Here is a 21,966-nt window from a genome sequence, read left to right as displayed (position 1 = left end):
ATGAGATCATGCCATTGGCGACAACATGGATGGACTAGTGTTTCTGATGAATGATTGTGGTTGTGGTGATCGCTTTTTTCTCTTCTACAGGCTCATACCTTCTGTTAATAACACACTCCAAATTCTTTCCCAGATTCCAATGAAGCTCATAGGCCCACAGCTTGCATTTTCTACACTTTTTTCCATCTTTAGTCTTGAGGAACCTTCCCCAATCTCTACCATTTCTCAAAAACCACAACTGGATTTCAAAAAAATCTTATTTACAAACCCTCCCTGTATCCTGGGATATCGTTCATCCAAGTCAAGAAATCTGAATGAATGCAGAGCAATTAGGTGGTTTCTAACAGCCGCTGATATTAAATTTCCTATCTTTGTCTATCTTTTCCTGTCCAAAGACCTATCTTCTTGTCAGAGAAGACAGGAGGAAAAATAGGAGTAAGAGAAATTCTTCCACATCGCTTAGGGCTCTATGTTGCAAAGGACAGAAAATCCAGCTCCTGCTCATTAAGACAAAAGAAGGAATTACTCAGTCTTGGCTGTTGAGTCAGGGGTACTCTGGTTTGAAGAATGTTTGATCTAGGGCCTTAAAAGCGTCACCAGGATCTAGTTTCTCCCCATCTTTTGGCTCTGCTTTTCTCCATTCTGGCTTCATTTTTGGTCTCTAGGTGCTGGCAAGATGGTAGCCAGAAACTCAGTTTTATATCATCCCAAGCTCCAACCCAAAGGAAGAAGAACTATGTCCCTACAGCATATAAACTAAAGTTCTGAGCTTGTATGTCACTGATCCAAATTGGGTTAGGCACCCACCTATGAACAAAATAACCATGCCCAAGGGAATGAAAAGTCTCTCATTGACTAGAACTCACGTGCTCACCAAGGCAGCCAGGAGTGAAGTCAGTGCCACTGAACCACTGGATTGAAAATGAAGGGGAATCAAAATCTTTATTCAAAAGAAGGAGAAATGGATACCAAATCTCTAAAAAAAAAAAAAAAAAAACTGCTCACCATATCCATTTCTCCATCAACAGCCCATCGACTATGAGCAGCAAAGCATACTTCAGTATTTTCATTCTGGCATTAAGGGAAGATCCACTTTCTGTTTGCCACAGCCCTCCAATACTCAACACCCTTGAAGCTCCAGCCCTTCTGATACTATTCCTTAGGTACATAGGACTTTCTTACAGCCATCATGGGCTAAGTGCTCACCTGGCCTCCTCTGTGACACAGAGTGCTATGCTCTCTCCTACCCATTTCAGTTCCTTATAATCTAGGAGGTCCAACTTACTTTCTTCACAAAAACTTCATTCTTAAGCTGACACATATGGCGTTGCCAATATTTGATCTTCCCCCCACCCACAAATGGCACCTTCTATGGTCAACCCAACAAGCAGTTCCTGAGACACAGTTTCTCACTTTTCTTCTTCTGCCACAGCGCCCATGTCCCAATCTCTGACTCACGTTTCCACTTCTTTCTACCTTGTTGGGATCTTATCCTTCTTGGTCTCCTGTTTGTATTGGTTCTTCTATTCTGTCAAAGCACGCTTTCCTCGAAGCCCACACAGTGCTCCTTTGCACAGCTTCCTAAGAGTAGGAAAATAAATCCTACCTTGCTATCCAAAATTTAATAAGCAATAACTTGTATTTCTACATTGAAAGTTCTCCAGAGTAGTGTGCATTTGGTTTAGCAGTGATCTCTACTCTCACTTTACAGATAAAGATATGGATGTCCAAAGAGACCATATGAATTTCTAATTACCGTCAGAACTGGATCTGGAGGCCAGGTTCCAATTCAGTTGCTCTTCTTATTAAATCACATTGGACTCTCCTAACTTCTGCAGTTTTTATTTTTTTATTTTTTTAATAAAGATTTTATTTATTTATTTGACACAGAGAGAGAGACAGCCAGCAAGTGAGGGAACACAAGCAGGGGGAGTGGGAGAGGAAGAAGCATGCTCCCAGTGGAGCAGGGAGCCTGATGTGGGGCTCGATCCCAGGGACCTGGGATCATGCCCTGAGCCGAAGGCAGACGCTTAATGACTGAGCCATCCAGGTGCCCCACTTCTGCAGTTTTTAAAATGCAGAACCAGCAAACAGCAGTATTTGGTTCCTCGGCCAGATCTAATCAATTTGGTTTCATTTAATAACAAATAATAACATGAGCGTCTGCACAGCGCTTTACAGTTTATAAAGTACCTCCATTTTCTTAATCCCATTTGCTCCTGACATAAACATGCCTGAAGTAGATATTATTATCTGATGCAAAGACGGAGGCTAAGGGCAGTCAGATGACCTACTCTTACTACTGCAGTTGGTAATAAAGGAGTCTAGACAAGATTCAAACCTGGACTTGTGTTTCTCCTCTCATCTTCCATGCTGATCTGCTCACCCTGGGGCCATGCAGTACTCTCAACATTAGGGAAAAGGGGATTTTTAGTCCCGATGCCATGACCTAATTTACCTAATTATAAACAGAGCGCTTTATCACGGACTGAGAGATCAGGAAGGAAACCAACACAAGAGCTGGAGAAGCACCAAGGTAAGGAAAATGACAACAGGGCGAGAAAAAGAAAAAAAGTATAGTGAGTGAAGAAGTGAGGACAACACAAAAGAAAACCCAGAAAAGAAATTGTGATAGCCTAAGAGACAGCAGCAGCAAAAGACAGTGAGATGGGATAAAATGAGTATATTAAAAAAAAAAAAAAAAAAGGCAACAACAAACATTATCCCAAAGCCCGCAGGTGCTAGCAATTCAAATAAACGTATAGCAATTAACAGAATTAACACAGCCTTAAATAGCTTGGCTCACCAGATGTGGACTCCTATCAGGGTTCTATAAAATGTAAAGTTATTACAGATTAAACCATTAATCATCTGTTCAGAGACTATCTCTGGCTACAAAATCCCATTCGATTTTAAATGGCTAATAATCACAAAGGGATGTGGGATGTAATGTGCACAATGATGTTCTACCCAATCCTTTTTCCTTTAAATATGTGTTCCACACTCCCGATTCTCCTGCTTCTCACTCCTCCCCATTAGAGACTCCATGAGCAAAAGACAGGTGAGACAGACCAGGCTGTCCCAGACACCCCAGCAGCACTGAGCTTCTCCTTGGGCAAATGGGAGATGGAAACAGAGAACGAACATACTGGGGGAGAAGTAGCAGACTGAGGAGAAAGGAGGATGGTGTGCAAAGAATCAAATCAAGCAACAGGAAAGATCCCAACACGTAGGAGGATGCTGCGATAGGCCTGAGGAAGTTCCCTCTCCCTGGTCCTGAATCTGATAGAAACACTATCATGCACCTCAATCCGGACTTGGCTTTCCTCTCCTACCTTGTGCTTCATCCAATAAAAACAGCTCAGCAATGCCAAGCACAAAGGAAAGGATAAAAGTACATCCTGAAAGGGAGGGTCACTGGAAACTGAAATGGGAGTCAGAAAGAAGTGCTTTCCCATAGAAGTTTTAAGATTCGGAAAGGCACTCTCCAGGCCCAAGGCCACGGTCAATGGATCAACCCTCCCAACCCTGCTCTTCAACTTCCTAGGGCAAATATATACACCAGTTGGAAGTAGTGGATGGACTAACTTCAGTTCTCAAGTAATTTAAAGCCTGATGGATAAGATGCCAACCTGACTGTGTCATTCTACTACTTAAGATCCTTCAATAGCTCCCTATTAACCTAGAAAATAAAGTCCAAGGGTAAAGTATAAGGTAAGGTTCTCTATGATCTGGCTCCTACCTAACTTTGCAGCTACATTTTCAAAATTCTTCATCTTATAATTTGTGCCCTGAAATGAGCAAAGTGTGATGAGTTCCTCACCCAAACACTACTGTGAGCCCTGCGCCCAGGCCTTTGCTCATGCTGCCCCATGTCCTGGAGCTCCACTCCCTCTGTTCTGCCATGTTCACTTCTGCTGGTCTTCGAGACTCACCTTGGGCATTAGCTCCTCCACAGAGCTTTCCTGAACCCCAGAATATATAAGTCCTTCTCCTCAACAGCCCCACTGCACTTGTGAATGTCTCTTTTTACTAACCATCTTTCATCAAAATGATATCCATGTATCTGTCTCCCCCACTAACTATGTGGTCCTCTAAGGTGGGAACCGTGTCTGATTCAACTCTGTATCTTACTTAGCACAGTCCCTGATATCCTGCAAGGTTTTAGGACATTTCTGTTGGTCTAAATTCCACCGGATTGTAGAGCTCCATGAGGTGAGCTCGTTCATTCCTTTATTTATTCCAGACATACTTATTGTTTCTTTTTTTATGCCAGGAGCTCTGCTGGGTTCTGGGGAGACATCTGTGAACAGAAGAGGCCTTTGTCATCACAGTTAGCTCACATTTTAATAGATGGAGATTGACAGTTGTCAAACACATGACCGAAGGCAACAAAACAAGGTAATGATTGAGGGTGCATGCGGTGGGTTTCCCCACTTCAGAAAAAATGAAAGGACTTTGGTGGGGCAAACCTCAGAATAAAGCTGGTTTTCCTCCTGACTGTGACTTGCCAATACAGGACATATGGAGATACCACCCGTGCTAATGTATACAAGTGTGTGGTTATATTTGTATTCATAAACTGTTTGTAACCGGTATCACATATCCTTAATAATTATAGCAAAATACACATGTCTGTATGGTTTTACTTTTATGTATATTATTTCGTTTAAGAAGAACAAAACAAAGGTCCTAGTATATAATGTCAGGGAGAAAACACACTCAAATAGGATCAGTGGTTTATTCCAGGCTGTAGAGCCAGTGACAAAGCTGGTATTCCCAACCAGATGTTCCGATTGTAAACCCAGTGTTCTTTTCTTTATACAACGATAGCTCTGCCAAAGCCTTTTCAATCCTGTTCTTCCTAGAGGAAGTTCCAACCCACTCCTCTTCACCTTGCTGAGCCTTTCTATAGAACGCTTCTCTCGAATCAGATACGTAGGAAGTTCCTGAAAGATTCAACTGTTGCCATGTCAAGATGTTCTTTACTGATCCCAAGAAAATCACATGGCTAATAGTGCCTAGAAGCATTTATCTAAAATAGTAATTTTACAAACATGTTTATTTATAAGATTATTTAAACATAATTAATTTGCAAACATGTGATTTCACTCAGCAAATGTTTACTGAGAGCCCACTAGATGCTAAGAACCATTCTGGAGCTGGAAACCCAAAAGACCAAAAATAAGACCCGCACATTAAAATGTGGAAACACAGGGTGCCTGGGTGGCTCAGTCAGTTAAGCATCTATCTTCAGCTTGGGTCATGATCTCATTGTCCTGGGATCGAGCCCCATGTCGGGCTCCCTGCTCAACAGGGCAGTCTGCTTCTCCCTCTCCCTCCCTCACTCCCCCTGCTTGTGCTCTCTCTCTCTTTCTGCCAAATAAATAAATAAAATCTTTAAAAAAAGAAAACATGGAAACACAACAAGGAACAAGATGCTGAGTTGGTAGTGTTTAAGTGTGTAAAATCTTGTATTGGTAACTACGGTGTGTGGAGAACCACAATAGTGTGAGGACAATTTGGACAGTCTCTGCGATGGCTTTTACAGCAGTATGAAGATAGGAAGTGTGCACCCACGTGAAATCCACAATCATTCTGCTCAACAGTGGAGCCAGAACTGAACTTTTGAGTATTGAAGGAACGGTAGTTCCAAAGATAAAGCCTATTTTGTACCACACACAAAGTTATCCACGATCTTAGAAGAGAAACTCTGAAATCCTTTTACCATGTTCCCATTTTGAAGAAAATAATACATAAAAGTGCCCAGCTCGGCTTAAGGCAACACAGAGTCACAAAGGGCAAGCAAGGACAGAAAAAGGAAGAAAGAGATAGGGAAGAAGGGCTTGTTAAATAACTGGACACTGCTCTGAGGGTAAAGAGTTAAAGTGGGTATGTGGAATTTATCAAAGAGAGAAATCCCAACCTAGCTGGAAGCTTCCACCGTTCACTAAATTGTCAAAGACAAATAACCAAGAACAAGAGAAGAATTTCCCAGACCTGCCCTACCAAAAAGTGAACTGTAAGGATTAAGTGGAAAGAAAGAATATGCCACGTCTACTTGAGACTTGAAGTTATCTGTTTAAGACACTCAGAGAGAGGAGAAACCTTCCCAAATCCCGTAGAAACACCACAATACCATATGTAACAGAGAGATGGGGGTGTAAGTTAATGGAGTTCTCATTTTGCCTACCATTTCCCTCAGCATGGGCAGAACTTTCTTTTTTCTGACTTGATCTGCTGCTAGCTATGTATATATTTTTACTACTAAGTACTAATTATTTCTGTTATTGACACCGTTTTTCAGAACTGCCTTTAATTTTTAAGCTATTAAGTAAGACTTTCCATGGGCTTTTAAGCTTTCTGCTCTCTACACCTGGGCAGTGTGTATGCGCATGCATGGGTGCATGTGGGCGTGTGTGTGTGTGTGTGTGTGTGTGCATAAAGATTTTATCTACTTTAGGTTTTGTGTGGATGGAGCCATCAGAGATACCTCTGTGTTTTTACGAGGTTTGTTTCAAAACGTTCAGGAGCATCCTTCCTGATTGCTAATTTGCAGTTGGGAAATTACTCCTTTGCCTCAAAATACATAATTGAGAGATGGTTCAATATAATTGTGTGCAGGGGAAAATTAGTTCTAGAGGCCACCCCTAGATCCTGTCTGGGAGAAATCCTGTCCACGCTCAGGGCTGTTTCACTACAAAAAAAAATGGCTGCACTCTCCACAGCAGTCAATGCCTCATTCATTCCTGATCCACATACGTGGTTGCAGAATGTTCCTATCTATTTCTGACAAGAGTACAAATCCAGTGTGTGTGATTTAACACTGTTTAAGCATCTTTCAGGGTTCATTAGACACAGAGCAGTTTATACCTTTATTCTATCCAAACGGGAGTAAATCCCAGGGCAGAAGTGCTCTCTGTCCACTGCAATTCCATCAGGAACGACCACGGGTGTCCCTGTGGCCAGCAGAGGACTAGCTTACGTCCAGCAGAAAGAGGAAAGCCCTTTTGGGGCTCTCTTCTGTAATCTGTCCTTCAGACCAAGAACAATACAGAGCTGTAATTGGATTTTTCCCTCCTTTATCATGTCTCTCCTTCCCACCCCTTCCTCTCAACTCACAGGCGTTTACTACATCAAGGCTCAGCTCAAATATCAATTCTTCTCTGAAACGGACTTCCCCCTAAAATGTATCTGTTTCCTCTAATTCTACTTAATCAGAACATTTAGCCTGTGGCACTGAACACACAGTGTCCTGAGCCGTACTTGTCCACCTCCTTCCTAGACTATAAAGTCTTCAAGCATGGAGACCATGGCTTGGAAAGAGCCGCTAAGTTCAGTTACAATACAAACACAGTGCCCAACGATGACTTGATAAATGTATCCACTCCAGAAATACTTATTATGCACCTACTCTATGCCAGGCATAATGGGCGCAACTCCTATCTTGACACAGCTTTCAGTCAAGTGGCCTGGATGAACGCATGTACAATGCCATCTCATATGATAACCGATGTTCACCAAATTTCAAATACCCATAATAAGAATAAAACATGTGCCCTGAGAGGAGTCTCATAACATGTCACAAGGGATCTTTATCTACAAGAAAGAACACTGTTAGCTTCTCAACGAATTTCCCCAGGGAAGGGGTATAGATATCTCAGGCAATCAGGCTTGGCGTAGATTAAACAAAACTGTGCAGTGCACAGCTCTGATGACACAGTATTCTGAAAGAACTCTACCAAATCAAGTCTGATTCTTTTTGCCTCAACAATTGATCTTAGAGAACTTACACTTGACTGAAGCCCCTCTGCTCTCAGACAGAGGTCTCAACACATCAGCTACAATAGTAATAAATGAGTAATAGCAAAACCCCACTGCTTTCTCACAGCTGCTAGCTTTCAGGGGATGGAAAAAAAAAGAAAAAAAGAAAAGAAAAAACCAGTCTTCTGGACCTTAATGTTACATTCTGAAAAACTTCCTTCATCTCAAATAATGAGACTCTTGGGAACACCGAGCTTGGCAAAGGTAAAATAATACATATGTTATGCTTTAGAAAAGACACACAACCCCAAATTGAGCTACTTTTAGCTAGAGCTTCCCTACTTGCCAAGTCAAAGTACAAAAGCAAACTTCACAATGTGTAGTTCTTGTACTATCAAAGTCCTTTCACCTCTGTTGTTTCATTTATAAAGCACCGCTACCTGCGGGATACAATGCCCCATTAGGCAGATGAGGAGACAGAACCACAAGGCATGTGAGTGGCAAACCCAAGGTCATCCAACCAGCTTATGCGGGAACCAAGACCTAGGACCTTGCTTCCAAGTCTAAAGTCTTTTTCGTTACAACCGATGGCCTCAAAGAATGGATTAGAGGACAGAGCCCCTCACTGAACTGGAAATTCATTTGACCTTGGGACAGTCGATGAATTAAAGAGACGTGACCTTTACCTCTTTAAGGCAGCCCATGAAGTTGTTGCTGACGGGTGAGCCTGGCAAGTCCGCGGTACTTGGGCTTCCGCCCACGTAGAAGAAGTCGTCCGAGCCCAGCATGGTGTAGTCCTCTTGAGTGTAGCCTGTCGTGGTAAGGATGCCATCCACAGAGATTGTCACCTGGCAGAGGGACATAGGGACAAAAAAAAAAAATCCCAACAATGACTTTACAGTCCTATCAAAATCCGGTGGCATCCCCTACCTGTGGCGTCACTTTCATTAAGATTTTGGTGAGATATTCTTTCTAATTTGGTTTGATTTTGGTATGTGCAGCCAAGTTCCATTTTCTGGTCTGCCTTCCCTGCGACCCCAAGCCTCCAGCATTCCTGTGCAGACTCCCGGGAGACTTCGGGGGAATTGCCAAGATGAGCCACTTGCTCTCCCCACTGCACTCTTTACTCAGTCAGGCTAGAAAATGGAACTATCCTCAGACGACATCACTTGTCTCAGTTCATTGGTAAAATGATTGTTTCTTTTTTGAATGATTATTTACGGTGGTAGTGAGAAACAGCAAAGGAGACATTTGACAATGGGGTTTGTTAGGGTTGGTCTTTGGTGGTGGATGGTTTTTTTTCCTTTTTTCTTTTCTTTTTCTTTTCTATTTGTTTCTTTGGGGGCTCACACCACACTGACAGACATGCATTCGGGGAGGGAAGGAGAAGGGTCTCGTTTTTGATATGTCATGGATGGTACATGCCATGGACTAGCCCAGGACACCAACCCCTGCCCACCCTTCACTGCCATCACCACCACCAAGAGAAGAAATGAACCAAACCAAAAAGGCAACTCTAACAAAAAGAAAGGAATATGAGGCATAATAACCAAAATAAAAATAATAATAATGCCCACAGGGAAGAAATAGCACCCACACGCCCGACATCCATGAAAGGAGCAGAGGGCAGAGAGAAAAGAGGGGGCCTCAAAGCGTGCACACACCATACGCTGACACACCCATGCGAAAACCATTAGTAGCCCAGAGAAAAGGCGGAAGAGAAAGGGCAGGGAAGTGGGCAGGGGTGAGGAAAACCAAAGGGAAGAATCAAAATCCACTTCACACTTACATGCTCTGAACAAAGTGAAACACAAGATGGAAGTAAGAACAAACAACCAAAAAAAAAAGAAAAACCCAAAAACAAGAACAAAAAAAACCCCAAAAAACCAAAAACCAAAACCACTCAAAACTAAAGGGTTGTCTTTCCCCTGCCTGCCACCTCCCTCACTAAAAAAAAAAAAAAAGAAGAAGAAGAAAAAGAAAAGAAAAAGTCCAAACCCAACCCCAAAATATATGAAGGATGAGAGGAGAATGAAGAAGAGTGGAGACAAAAATGGAGAGACATAAGAGCATGGAACTGGGCTGATGATCGACAGGTTGTTAGTAATGAGGAGGAAAACGGGGGAACACACTCTGATGCCCATGGGGAAATCCACGAGACAGGAACATGCCATGCAGAGTCTGTACGGAGAACACACTGGCAGAGCTCCCTTTGGCCACGGTGGGGAGTAAGGTGAAAGCCGGGAAAGGAAGAATCAAGGAAGTACTTTCCTCCCCAGATCACCTGTGGCAGCCGTGGCCACACCAAAGGGAAAGAAAAATGGGCTTCAGGAGTGGGGAGGAGGGAAGAGAAAGGAGGAAGAGTGAGAGGGGACAGGGAGACACAGAGAGAAGAAAGTCCTCAATAGAAATCCTGTTGCCCCTAGTCTATAACTTGGAAGTTGCAAAATAAGAAAACAAAACAAAACAAATTTAGCTCAACGGGGCATCTTTGTTTAAAAAAAAAATATTTTTCCAGGGAAAAATAAAATGACAAACTGGAGGAAAGGTAACTGTCCCAACCAAACTCCTCCAAATACCATTTCCTGGACAGGCACGTCCCCTTTGATTTTTTTTTTCTTTTTTAACAAAAAGAAAGGCTTGCATTTAATCCAACAAAAAAATTTTAAAAGAAGAAGAAACGAGTCTAAGGAGGATAAAAGGGGGGTTTGGGAAGGAAAAGGGGGGCAACACACGGCAAACCCAAAAAAAGAGACAATAAGAATGATATCTACCAGACAATGTAGTTTGTTTACCATAGCGTGTCCGATGCCTGAGTGCTTTGCGGAAAAGGGGGAAGAAAGGAAATTAAAAATTGTGAACAGAACGATTGTTAATTAAAAAAACTAAAAACAAAGATGAGTCGTTAGGGTGTTAGTACATTAGTCGGTTAGTAAAATGACACATTGCATGAATGATCTCGTGTTAGTTTTTCAAAAAAAAGGCACCCGACACAGAAAAAGAGAGTGGGGAAGACAATGAGACCACGACTCTATGGAAAACCTTGGCAGCCAGGGAGGAGCCAGGAAAGGAGCTGCAATCCACCCTGTCATTGAACTCCCCCTTCGGAACACTGCTCAGACCAGACCTCACCCCAGTTAGAACTAGCGTCATACTTACTTTCCAAGGGCTCTTCTGAATGAACACCATTTTCCCTTCCCACCCTCTAGCACAGCCCACCTATCCTGAAAGAAAACACCCCTAAAGTTTATCATTTCACATGTAGATAGATAGGGAGAGCTAAAATACCTATATCCTGGTGAGTTTCGTTTTGTTTTTTTTTATATCTGACTCTGACTACATGCATGGATAATGACTTTCAGTAGAACGAAAACAACAACAACAACAAAACGTAAAGCATGTACAGGTCACCTCTAGCATAGGAAGGCTACATGATGTAGCTTATTCTGGATTTCCATAGGTGATTAAAGATCCATGACTCCCATGATTTTGTGTAGATGTGTGAGGCAGGAGGGGGACATTCTCCTCTTGCCTTTCCTCTTGGTTGACAATAACTGTGTTGTCGGAGTGTATCAAAATAGTTGGGACTCTTCTTTATTTCCCAATGTAGTTATTATTTTGTTTTCCTTACCAGAATGCTGCCCATTGGAACTGCTCTCCCTCAATTCCCCTTTAGAAAGTACTTTTCAAGCTTTTAAGCAATTTCTTGTATGGATAACAGAGGGGACTGGCAGGTTAAACATGATTAAAGAAGCCCTACGATTTGTCTTCTCTGACTATTTTCAAATGCTAAATGGCCAACACACCCTGAGCTAGGAGGCTGGAAGGCTGGAAGATTGGTAACCCCAGTTTTGTGTTTGTGGTTTCACTAAAACGGCATTGCAGGTTAAAGCAATTCACATGAGGGCCATGTTCAAGGTCATGGGTTTTAAAACAAGACCAAAAACAAACCCAGAGAAATGCATCACTACCTTGGTCCCTGATCCCAGTGACAGTTGCAACAGACAGTTCACATCCCTTCCTTTAATCAGAACCCCAGTACAGTAGCTGGCCATGGTCCTGACTTGGCTCAAAGGTAGAACCATGGGTAGATGACCAAGAAGGAAGAAATGGGCAAAGTTCTGCTCCATTTAGTAATGAATACTCCCGGAAACCCCAAGTAAGCATTCCTCAGATGAATTTTTGCCACAGAAACCATTCGACCTTACCAAAAAAGTAGATGAGACAGTCATAAGCTTGTTATCAAATATTTATGAAGTAATTTACAGTTTAATTGAAATAGACAGGGGCTTCCAACCCCTTCAAATGTCTCCTACAGAACTAAAGAAGATGTTATAAATGTTCTTTTAATGGGAAAAATAATAATCTTAGATGATTCAGCACTGAAAGGATTACATTTGCAAAATCAACTCTGCTTTTCGGAGATTTCCCTCTCTTTCAATAAATTGCATTTGGATGCAAAATTCAGTCAGGATTTCAATGAAGACCAATTTTAGGTGCACTTTCAGTATGAGATTCATATTCCCTCTGCCAAGAAATGCCCCCAACACCCTCAGGCCTCTGTCGCCTTGTCCAGAGAACTGAGGGCTCTGCTCAGCAGCATCGTTGGTGACCGACAGACACATTCACCTTCACAACATATTGAATACTCAGCTTATAAATCGTGCACATGTCACAGTGAGTCTAGCACCCAGACCATGGAGGAGCTCATAATCCTTCTGGAACATAAGGTGCTTTGCATATTTAGCCAGCACACATGGCTGGGGAGGATTGTAATCACCATTTCACGAACGGGAACTGGTGTGTGGCAAGGTTAAGTGGTTTGTCCAAGGGCACTGAGGGAGCTGGGTCTTAGAACTTGGAAGAGAAACCCTCCAGGGTTGCTCTCTTCTGCTTGCTTGGACAAAAACAGCACAACCCATGTTTGAGAACAGTTTGGTTTCTCCCCCAGTCAGTTTAAAGGATGGAACCGGGACCCAATTCTATTTTAGAGAAGTGATTTTAGTAGAAATAAAAGTGAGCCTTTCTCTGGCTATTTGGAATCATTTTAGAATGGCAAGGAAGTGTACGGAGTGGGAGAGAACCAGAGAAACAGACTGGTTGGTAGGAATCACAAGCTGACCCTGCTCCCCAGTCATGTAGGAAAATTCTCCCCTCCACTGACTAAAGCCTAAAGGGCATTACTGTGTGCCTGCCAGTCAAAACTGGCAAAAGGTCATATTTTACTTTTTGGTCTAGTCTCTGCAACTCAAACACATTGCGCCCTTATACATTAGCAAATGGAAATTCAACTCAGGCCCTCTTGACAGCTGAGTGGAGTAAGTATGGATGGGGGATTATTAAAGAAAACATTAGCAATTGGATCCTTTGGCCTTGGAGGAAAAACAGTACACTGATTCAAAAAATGTCCAGTCCCAACAGTATTAAGATGACTGGGTGGGGGGCTCTAAGACTTGTGTGATTTGGTAATGTCACCACAGAAGAGAATCTCCCAACCAGGTGGCTTCCTCAACATACTGAAGTGTTACAATGGGAGTTTTGAATATTGTGTGTTCCCAAGGCCTGTGAACCTTCTCTGTTCACTTAGCAATACTAAGGAGTCGCCCTTTTATCAAACAGAAAACATATGCAAATACCTGTCCATTCTTAGGCTTTCATATTTACATTAGAAGGCATTAAATCAATCACATTGCAGAAGAAAATCTGATAAGCACTTTCTGGAAATTTGCATAATGTTTTCTGATTAATAAAGGATGAACCCTGTCTAAGTGGGCTTAATGACAAATCACAAGGAGAAAAACCCAGTGCAAATAGCAACCCGGAAAGCGGCATCAGCACAGAACTTGACTTTTATAGGAAATGCTTTTCTTCTTCACTGATGTGGGCTGGTGAGGTGTAACTATTATCACTGTTGTGACTATTATTATTCGTTATGAGACTGCAAACAACTTCACTTGGCTAAGGCTTTCTGAGAGCGTTGTCACCTGACGGAGTTGCCTGCTTAGAATCGGCAAGCGATGGGAGTTCTCAAGCACGAACAGAACCAGGAAAGGCTGCTCCAAAGTTGACTTTTTTATTTGGGTCCTTCCACTTTCCAGGCCTCCCAGTCAACTGAAGAGCCTCGGAGGTAGAGACAGGGGCAATAAAGTAGGACCACCGCACCAAGGAACAGAGAAACAGAGGAATTCAGAAAGATTCCAGCTAATTCATTCTAAGGCTACAGGTTAACCTAACAACAGAAAAGAAAAAAAGAAAGAAAGAAAAGAAAGCAGAGGAGGGGCTGTAAATTAAAAGGAAGAGAAAAAGGAAGACTTTTTTCTGGAAGGAATTAAAATCATGGCATCGTGGCAATGGCTAACTTAATTAAAAAGAAAAACATATATTCAAAAAATGAGGAAAATCTAGCAAGTTGCAGAACCAAACACCGTCCCTAATTGAATTTGACAATAATACAGCAAGACTCAAACATAATTAAGAAAATGATAAAAAGGAAAGCAGAATAAAAGGAAAGTATTTATAACTTTTATTATTTACACAACCGAATTTTTTTTCTGAAAAAAAAATAAGCATAAGTGGAGAAGTGAAGTAGGAGGAGAAACATATTTTCATAATCTTTCCTTGTGCAACTGCAAAGACTAGGGAGAACGTTAGGCTTCGGCAAATCCAGAGCTGCGACTCTACCCTTCTCCAGCTCATCGAGCACCTGCTCCACAAACCTCCTCCCCAGCTACCCAAGAGCAGCCTCCGGGCACTCTCTCCCCTCAGCCATTACCTGCCGGAGGTTACGTGTGACTTTGACATCATGCCAGGCGTTGTCGTTGAATTTTCCATTCACTGGCTCCACGATGGCCTCAAAGGCCCCGGACCCCAGGTTAATGACCAAGGAGACCGCGCCATCCTTCAGAGCCAGGTTGACATAGTCAGCCGACTTGCCAGTGTGCAGGATGAGCCCGTTCCGCTGCCAGGTCTTAAAGGACAGGGTGATCTCATCACTGCTGCTCTGGATCGGGTTCTGAGACAGGTCGTAGCACAGGTACTCGGAGCCTCGGAAAGTGGCCACGTTCTCCTCTCGGGCTGTGTGAAAAGGAAAGAGGAAAGCAGTCACCACTTGACTGGCATGAATCATGTATACGCGAATACCAAAGAGAACATGGCCCCCCAGGGCAGTGCCCCTGCCAGGGAGCTGCTATCCACAGGAGCTCCCTCCAACTCTTCCACCAGACCTGTGTCTAAGTACCAGGGAAACCAGGAGGACAGTAACTGCCGAGAAGCCATCTATCCTCATAAGGGTAGAAGACCGATGCAATGGTGTAGGAGAGCTTGCTGCCTTTCCTTCCCATTTTCCCCAGAGAAAAACCTAGAAGGAAATTTTATGCAAAATGGTAGAGTGAGGTTTATGTTGCTTTTACTTCAATGATGGCTTTTAAATGCTTGTCTGAGAGCTGGTTTAGAATGGATAATTAACTGTTCTGACAAAGGATTCTTTATCTCTAGGTACCTTTTATTGACCAATAACTAAAAATCAATTACCCTGAAAGATCTGGCTCTGATTTCCATCCATAAATAACCCAGCTAACTTTGGTTTCCATGGTACAGCCCTGAGTCCAGTGGAATGTGACAGGTTATTAAACAGGAGGCTGGACCTGCAGAGGTGATCAAGCAGATGAGGCAAAGGGAACAGAATGGAATTTGGTGATACGCTTTGACAAGCTAGCGTCAATAGCTCCCTTTCGATTCAAAGGGATCTCTGCTCTGGGGTCTCCTAATTTAGATGGCCCTGGTCGGACGCTCCTATAGAACATCCAGGGTGAAGACAGCATTCCACTGGAGTGTATACTCTCTTTCAAGGCCATACCCTGGGATCCTCTAATTGCCTACCCAAGGAGCCCCAGGCCTGTTTCCAGGGCTTCTGCAAGCCTCTGCCCCGGACTCATTTTCCAACAGCAAATCATGCCATTGGTGTGCGTACCTCAAGGTCTGAGCACTAGCAATGGGGGACCACTTGCAGGGAGTTAGACAGAGCCTGGCCACGTGGGCATCCACATGCATTTATACCAGAGCCCTTGTGGATACAGGATGGAGCCAAAGGTGGAAAGAAGAAGGGGACAACCAGAGGGGCCGATTCTCCCTGTGCTAGCATTGCCCAGGGCAGAATGCTGAGGAATCCAAAAATTCTAAGTGTGCGCCTGGCTTACCAGGTAGTTTCAAAGGTGTATTTGTCAAGGTAATGACATGTTTTATTTAATCATTTGTTGATGTAATTTATAATTTCACAATCCAGGATAGGGACTTTCATTTGTCCCCTGCCAGGCAGCCCACTGAGAATGGCCCACTGCATATCAGGGTTGGCCAAAAGCACCTCATCATGAAAAGGAAATAGGCAACAATACAAGGTTGGATAGGCAGTTTCCCATTACAGAGTGGGGGTTACAAAGTAAGGTTGAGCAAGTTCTATTTTCTCTTCTAGAACTACACTTCGGCCTTTGTAACCAACGTCAATTCCACCTCAACTTAGATCTTTCTCAATCATCACAGCCCTTGGTAAGTCACTTAAATAAAATAAATATACTTTCATGATTAGATAAGAACTTTCCCCACTCATCATATGGGAGAGATGACCACCCACTACAGACTATATTAAGCTAATTATAGCCTCATGACAGCCTTAAAACATGAACCTCAACTCCGTATTCCAGAGAATTAAAGAAGAGATCAGGCTTGTCCTGTGTATTTCAGAGGGTCTCAATGATACGCGTCTACCTGCGTATTTCTGTTTGTGTGCACGCATTCGTGAACGTACACATGTACACACACACACTGGTATAAGCAAAAGGGACCTGTCTACCTATAAATGACCACAGTGTCTCATATATATACATACATATATGCATATATATATATATACACACATATATGCATATATATATATATATATACACATATATATATGTGTGTGTGTGTGTAGCAAGTACTACTTGGCAAATAACCCATGTCTGATGCTTTTTTACCAAAACAGCCAAAAAATAAAATCATGGAGCAGCAATTTGATACCATCTATATGTTTGAAACAGATCTATCCAACCCCCTACTGCCCTGCCTATTGTCATGATTTCTTCTCTCATTTCTGAAGAAATGGCTCTGTTAAAACGCAACTTGATGAGCCTTGCTCAGTAGACCAGGAGGTGAGCCTGACCTGGACTAAAAGAGGGCAAATCACATGCAGTTATCATCACTGAACTCTTTTCCTACAGATGCAAATGTGCACAGAGCCAACTACTCTGCCTGTCCTTGGAGCTTAGAAGGGATTTTAGAGCTTGCCTGATTTAATGCCCCCCTTTTTGATCAAGGAAGAAACTGACAACTAAGAATAAGCATTGCCCAAGACCACACAGTTTGTGTTATTCTGGACTTTTCTCTAAATATCCTTTTACCATCACTTTGGATGTACCACACGTTCCTACTCTACTAAATGGCATGAATGATTCCGCAGAGCCATGCATTAACTTACAAACCATCCCAAACCTTGGATAAACTGAGCCAGAAATTTATTTCACCCCACCCTACATAAATCACACTTACTCACCAAAAGTAATGTTCCCCTTCCCCCCTGGATTCTGGGTGTGTTTAAAGCTACAGAACTTATTTTATGTGGAGGCCATACAAGAAAAATGACATCACTGTAGAGAAGGGAACATCAATAAATAAACAAGAAATAAAACCAACGTGAGAAATCGTCTATGTAAATCACATGCATATTTATGCTAATCTCCATGCAAATTCACCAACAAAGATTATATGTAGCTGAGCGCATCCCTTTGCAAGTAATCTAAGGAAAATGCTGTAACCATTCACAACCTTCCCAATCTCTTCATTCAATGATGAATTTTCCCAGCTTGCCTCTTCCCTGGGCTGGAGGAGGATACCAAGAGCAGCATCACCCCAGATTCTGCGATCTCCTCCACATGTCAATACACAATAGACACCTGAAAGCTAGTCTCTGAGTCATAGTCTAGATAAGCCTACCTGTAACATTTTTCATGCATGGGGTACCTTCCTCCTGACTGTGTGGGGAGGAAAGGCATTGGCAGTGCAAGACCTGGTCTTTAAAAGAGCAAATGAGGGGCATGGAAGAAGAAAGAGTGAGAACCTTGAAGAAAGCATTCTTTGCATACTCTCACAACTGATTTCTCCTAAGATCCCAATCTGTCTTGATTTTCTTCCAGTAACCAAAGCTTAAGCACCTTCTTATCCCCTTGAAAGCCATACTAAATTGACAATGAATATAACTAAAAGGCACAAAACTAAATAGTGACAAACACATTTCTAAGCCCACTCAATTCTCCAAATTCTCCATTAGAAAAATGTAATATTGCCCCAAATTTGTTTTCTATATTTAGTGTTTGCACTGAGAAGGAGGTTGAAGAGACAATGCAGTCCCCTTGCACATATTCAAGCTAAATAGGTAGAGACAATGGATGCAGAGGATTATGTAAGAGAGTACACAACAGCTTAGCATAAAGCGCCAGCTTGGCAAGAGGGCACGCACTGATACGGCTAATGGACTGTTTAGATCCACTTACATCATATCACCCCAAAGTTTACAATCAATTGCATAAGTGTTAAAATAAAAATGTTATTCTCACTGCACAGAAAGCAGAGCTCGACTGTATGACAACAAATCACTTCCCCATTATCTGTAAGTGTCCAATTGATTAAACACTAGATGCAATCTAGATATGTATAACCCAAGATTTTAAATCAGTTTGCTTAAGATATATAAAGTACTGATCTTTCAAAAGGCTTGTTAATCCACGTACGATATATAAATAGCATTAGAAGTATTTATTCAATTCTATATTCCACCCTCTCCCCCCCAAAAAACATCCAACTAGAAATTTATATAATAATATCTCCATTTCCCTGAGAAATAGCAAAGCAGATTAAAATATTCAGTGTAATATGTTTTTACCATGCAATCTAAGAAGTGTGGAGAAATGCATATCACTGTTTAATTGAACCTGTGGTTGCTGAGAGCTTGATGTCTCAGGCTTTGTGATCAAGAAATTCGGGCTTTATTCGGAAGGTTATGAGGAGCCATGGCACAATTTTACTGAAAGGATGGAGGGTCTGATTTGTATTTTTAAAAGATCACATAATCTTTTAAAAAGATTTTGCAACTCAACTTATGTTGGGTTGAGAGTGAACTGAAAAGAGGAGGACCCTGAAGGCAGAGAGCCCTGTTAAAAGATGAGAACATTGGGGCACCTGAGCGGCTCAGCTGGTTAAGCATCCAACTCTTGATTTTGGCTCAGGTCATGGATCTCAGGGTCATGGGATCGAGCCCTGCATCAGGCTCCCTGCTCAGCGCTGATTCTGCTTGTCCCACTCCCTCTGCTCTTCCCCCTGCTCGTACTTGCTCTCTTGCTCTTGCTCTCAAATAAATTAATAAAAAAAGGTTGAGAACACATTTGAACTACTTTCTTGGGGGTGCCCAGGACTGGTTCAACCTCGATGTTGATACCATTCCTGAGAAAGGTTTGCCTTTGGCTGGGCAATAATGGAAGCAAACAGTTCTTAGGAGAGACAACCCAGGAGACTGAGAGACAGAGGTACTGGCAAACCACAGACCACGGGAGGAAGCCAGAGTCTGCACACTTACGATCCAAATGCGGCTGTGGAACCAAGGGGTAAAAATTGAGGGACAATGATAGAACCTTAGACATTAAAGTCCTCAAGGAAGAACATGTCGGGCATGGGTAAAGGAAGATTCTAGGTCCATTTGCAAATACATGTGCACAGTTTCTTAAATGCCATATATTCCCCCAATGCTTTCTTAGTCATTATTTATAAACTCTCAACACTCCACGAGGTCGCTTTGCTGGGATAACGCCAATGGGAGGAACTGGAGGCACGTAGTTTAGATGGGTTATCCAAGCCACTGGAAAGCATTCAGGCCAGTTCCAAAACCTTAGTCCCCTGATTACCACTGCATTGCTTTTGCTATGACATCATACCACCCCCTTGCCAGGAACTCAAACTCTCAAACAGGTACCTAGGACACCCCCCTACCTGTTCCTACAACTGCAAGAAGTTCCATGTGTCAAAAGGAGAAGCCACTAACAATGACAGGAACAGTCCACTCAGGCAGCAGGAGCCTAAGCCAAGGAATGGAGAGTGGGGCTGGCTCTAGCCCAAAATTCTCTAGCAGCTGACTGGAGAAAGCCAAACTGGGAAGATCGCACTCTTCACCTCCATCAGAGGACCTTGGAAATGGAAGTTTTAGACACCACTTAGAAGAGACGATTAAAATGCGAACCCCTCTGGCGTGGCTATAACCACACCCTGAGCAGAACACCTGCTGTGCTTCAGAAAGGGAGTGTGGAAGCCAGCTTTCTGAGGATGTACCTCAGACACACAGGCAAAGCCGCTCTCATCTCTGGATCCTTTGTCCTTCAACTGGCCTCCCTGCAGCAGCGTGGCACCGATGCTAAGATAACGCTCGCTGGTGACCCAGGCCTGGCCCACCCTGGAGCTCACGGGACACCAGAACACGAGGGCTGCTGCTGCCCTCCGTGCCAGACAAAGGGATGGCCTGTGGTCCTGAGGCCAGCCTGCTGATGCCTTTCCCCGGGTGCATGGACGCAGCAGGGACAGATGGGACTGTCCATCCTCCAGTGGGGCAGCCGCAGTGAGAAGCTTCGGGCTCTCAAACTGTAAACTGACATATCATCCACTTCTTCCAGTCACTGCTTCCCAGGGAAAAAAAAAAAAAAAGTCCTGATGATGACAAAAGCAGCACTGAGCAGGGGATACACAAAGCAGAAATGAACTCAGAGAAGTCCTCAATTCCCCAACTGCTCTGTTCATTCCTAGGGACGCTGCATAACCACTCAATTCGGAAAGGTGCCTTAAACTGACACAGCCATTGGGGTAGTTTGCTGGCAAAGGAACAAGCTATAAGGCAAAAGTGAGTTTGCTCCTGCGCGATTCTGTTCCCTTTCCATGTGACCTGCTAAGAATCCAACATCCAGAACAAGAAGGCCCACCTCTAAGGGATCTGTGGGCACACCTCCAAGTTAGCGGTCGAGCTGTGAGATCATCCTGTTTGCAAAAAACGAGGGAAAAGCAGAAATCTCTTTTACTGGAGTGAATTCTATTATACATCAGCTAATGGGACTTCCCGCTAGAATTAGAGGAGGAACACGCAGAGTAAGAAAGGCAAAAAACTGTACAAGTAAGTGCCCTCCTGGTTCTTGCTGTCCCCTTTCCCTTACAATGTATTTTAGGGCCAAAAAAGCATTCGGATAGATCAAACTGCAGAGCCATCCCCCAAGGGGAAACAATGAATCCTTTACCTGCCACATCCCATCATACAGGTATTTCAAAAGCAGAGTGTACCAGCAGACAGCAAATTGTGTCACTATGAGCAATCCTGCAGTACAAAAGAAAACACACAGGAAATCTGACCTCCTGGAGCCATTTCCAACCCTTATCCTCAGACTCTCTGTAGGAAAGAAGCAACAGAGAAATAAATGGACTTTTCCACACTGCCTGGGTCACTCACTAGCCTGCGGATGCTTCTTGAAAGTGATGAGAAGGAAAATAGTAAATCAAGTTGTCACTTGGAAAATAAACAGCTAGCATCCTGGCGAGGGAAGCTGCCTCGGTCCACAAAAGAATGGCCTGGAAAATCACGCTTCACTGAAATCACTAGAAAGCTAATGGCATCCTGAAGTCGGCATTTCTCTCGATTGCGTTACAATAAAAGTTAAATTTTCTGTTCATTCATTTAAGGAATACGGATTCACAGCTGCCTACTATGCACCAGATGATGTGCCCAGTGCTGAACATACCTGAGCCACACGGCAACCCCGTGAATGCGAATAATTAGCTGACGCTTTACTGAAGAAGAGAAACTGGAAAGCTAAAACAACTCGAATGCCTACTAAGTGCCAGGCCGTGACCCAGACTCATGCTAAATGGGGCCATTTCCCTGTCCCTACAACGCCACAAGAACATTTCCTCCCCATTCTTCAGAACAGAATGGTTTTGGAGTAACACTTGGACCTTCTCTCCTTTACCCATTCGCTTCCTCCAGTGAGAGTAGTGGTTCATCCACTTGGTGACCGAGTAAGGGTCTGACACCCATAGGTCCACGTTTCTTAATGAGGTGGTCACTATTCCAATGTGTCCTGTCTTTCT

The 21,966-nt window shown here is 43.1% G+C and overlaps 1 protein-coding gene across 2 annotated transcripts in view; it reads right to left on the bottom strand.

Moving 5' to 3' along the window:
* Nucleotides 1–21,966, bottom strand: part of NRXN3 (neurexin 3) — a 1,516,445-nt gene that overhangs the window by 1,060,076 nt on the left and 434,403 nt on the right. For both annotated transcript variants that reach the window (XM_045807717.2, XM_087856158.1), the window contains exons 3-4: nucleotides 14,537–14,838; nucleotides 8,451–8,612 (exon numbers count right to left, since the gene is read on the bottom strand). In XM_045807717.2, the coding sequence (XP_045663673.2) occupies nucleotides 8,451–8,612; nucleotides 14,537–14,838 (464 nt within the window). The remainder of the gene's footprint in view (nucleotides 1–8,450; nucleotides 8,613–14,536; nucleotides 14,839–21,966) is intronic.

Source organism: Ursus americanus, chromosome 26 (genome assembly GCF_024610735.1).
Source record: "Ursus americanus isolate L20-20 chromosome 26, mUrsAme1.1.p, whole genome shotgun sequence".
Classification (NCBI taxonomy): Eukaryota; Metazoa; Chordata; class Mammalia; order Carnivora; family Ursidae; genus Ursus; species Ursus americanus.
The sequence above is the reverse complement of the archived record's forward strand: the minus strand, read 5'-3'. Positions and strand labels throughout refer to the sequence as shown.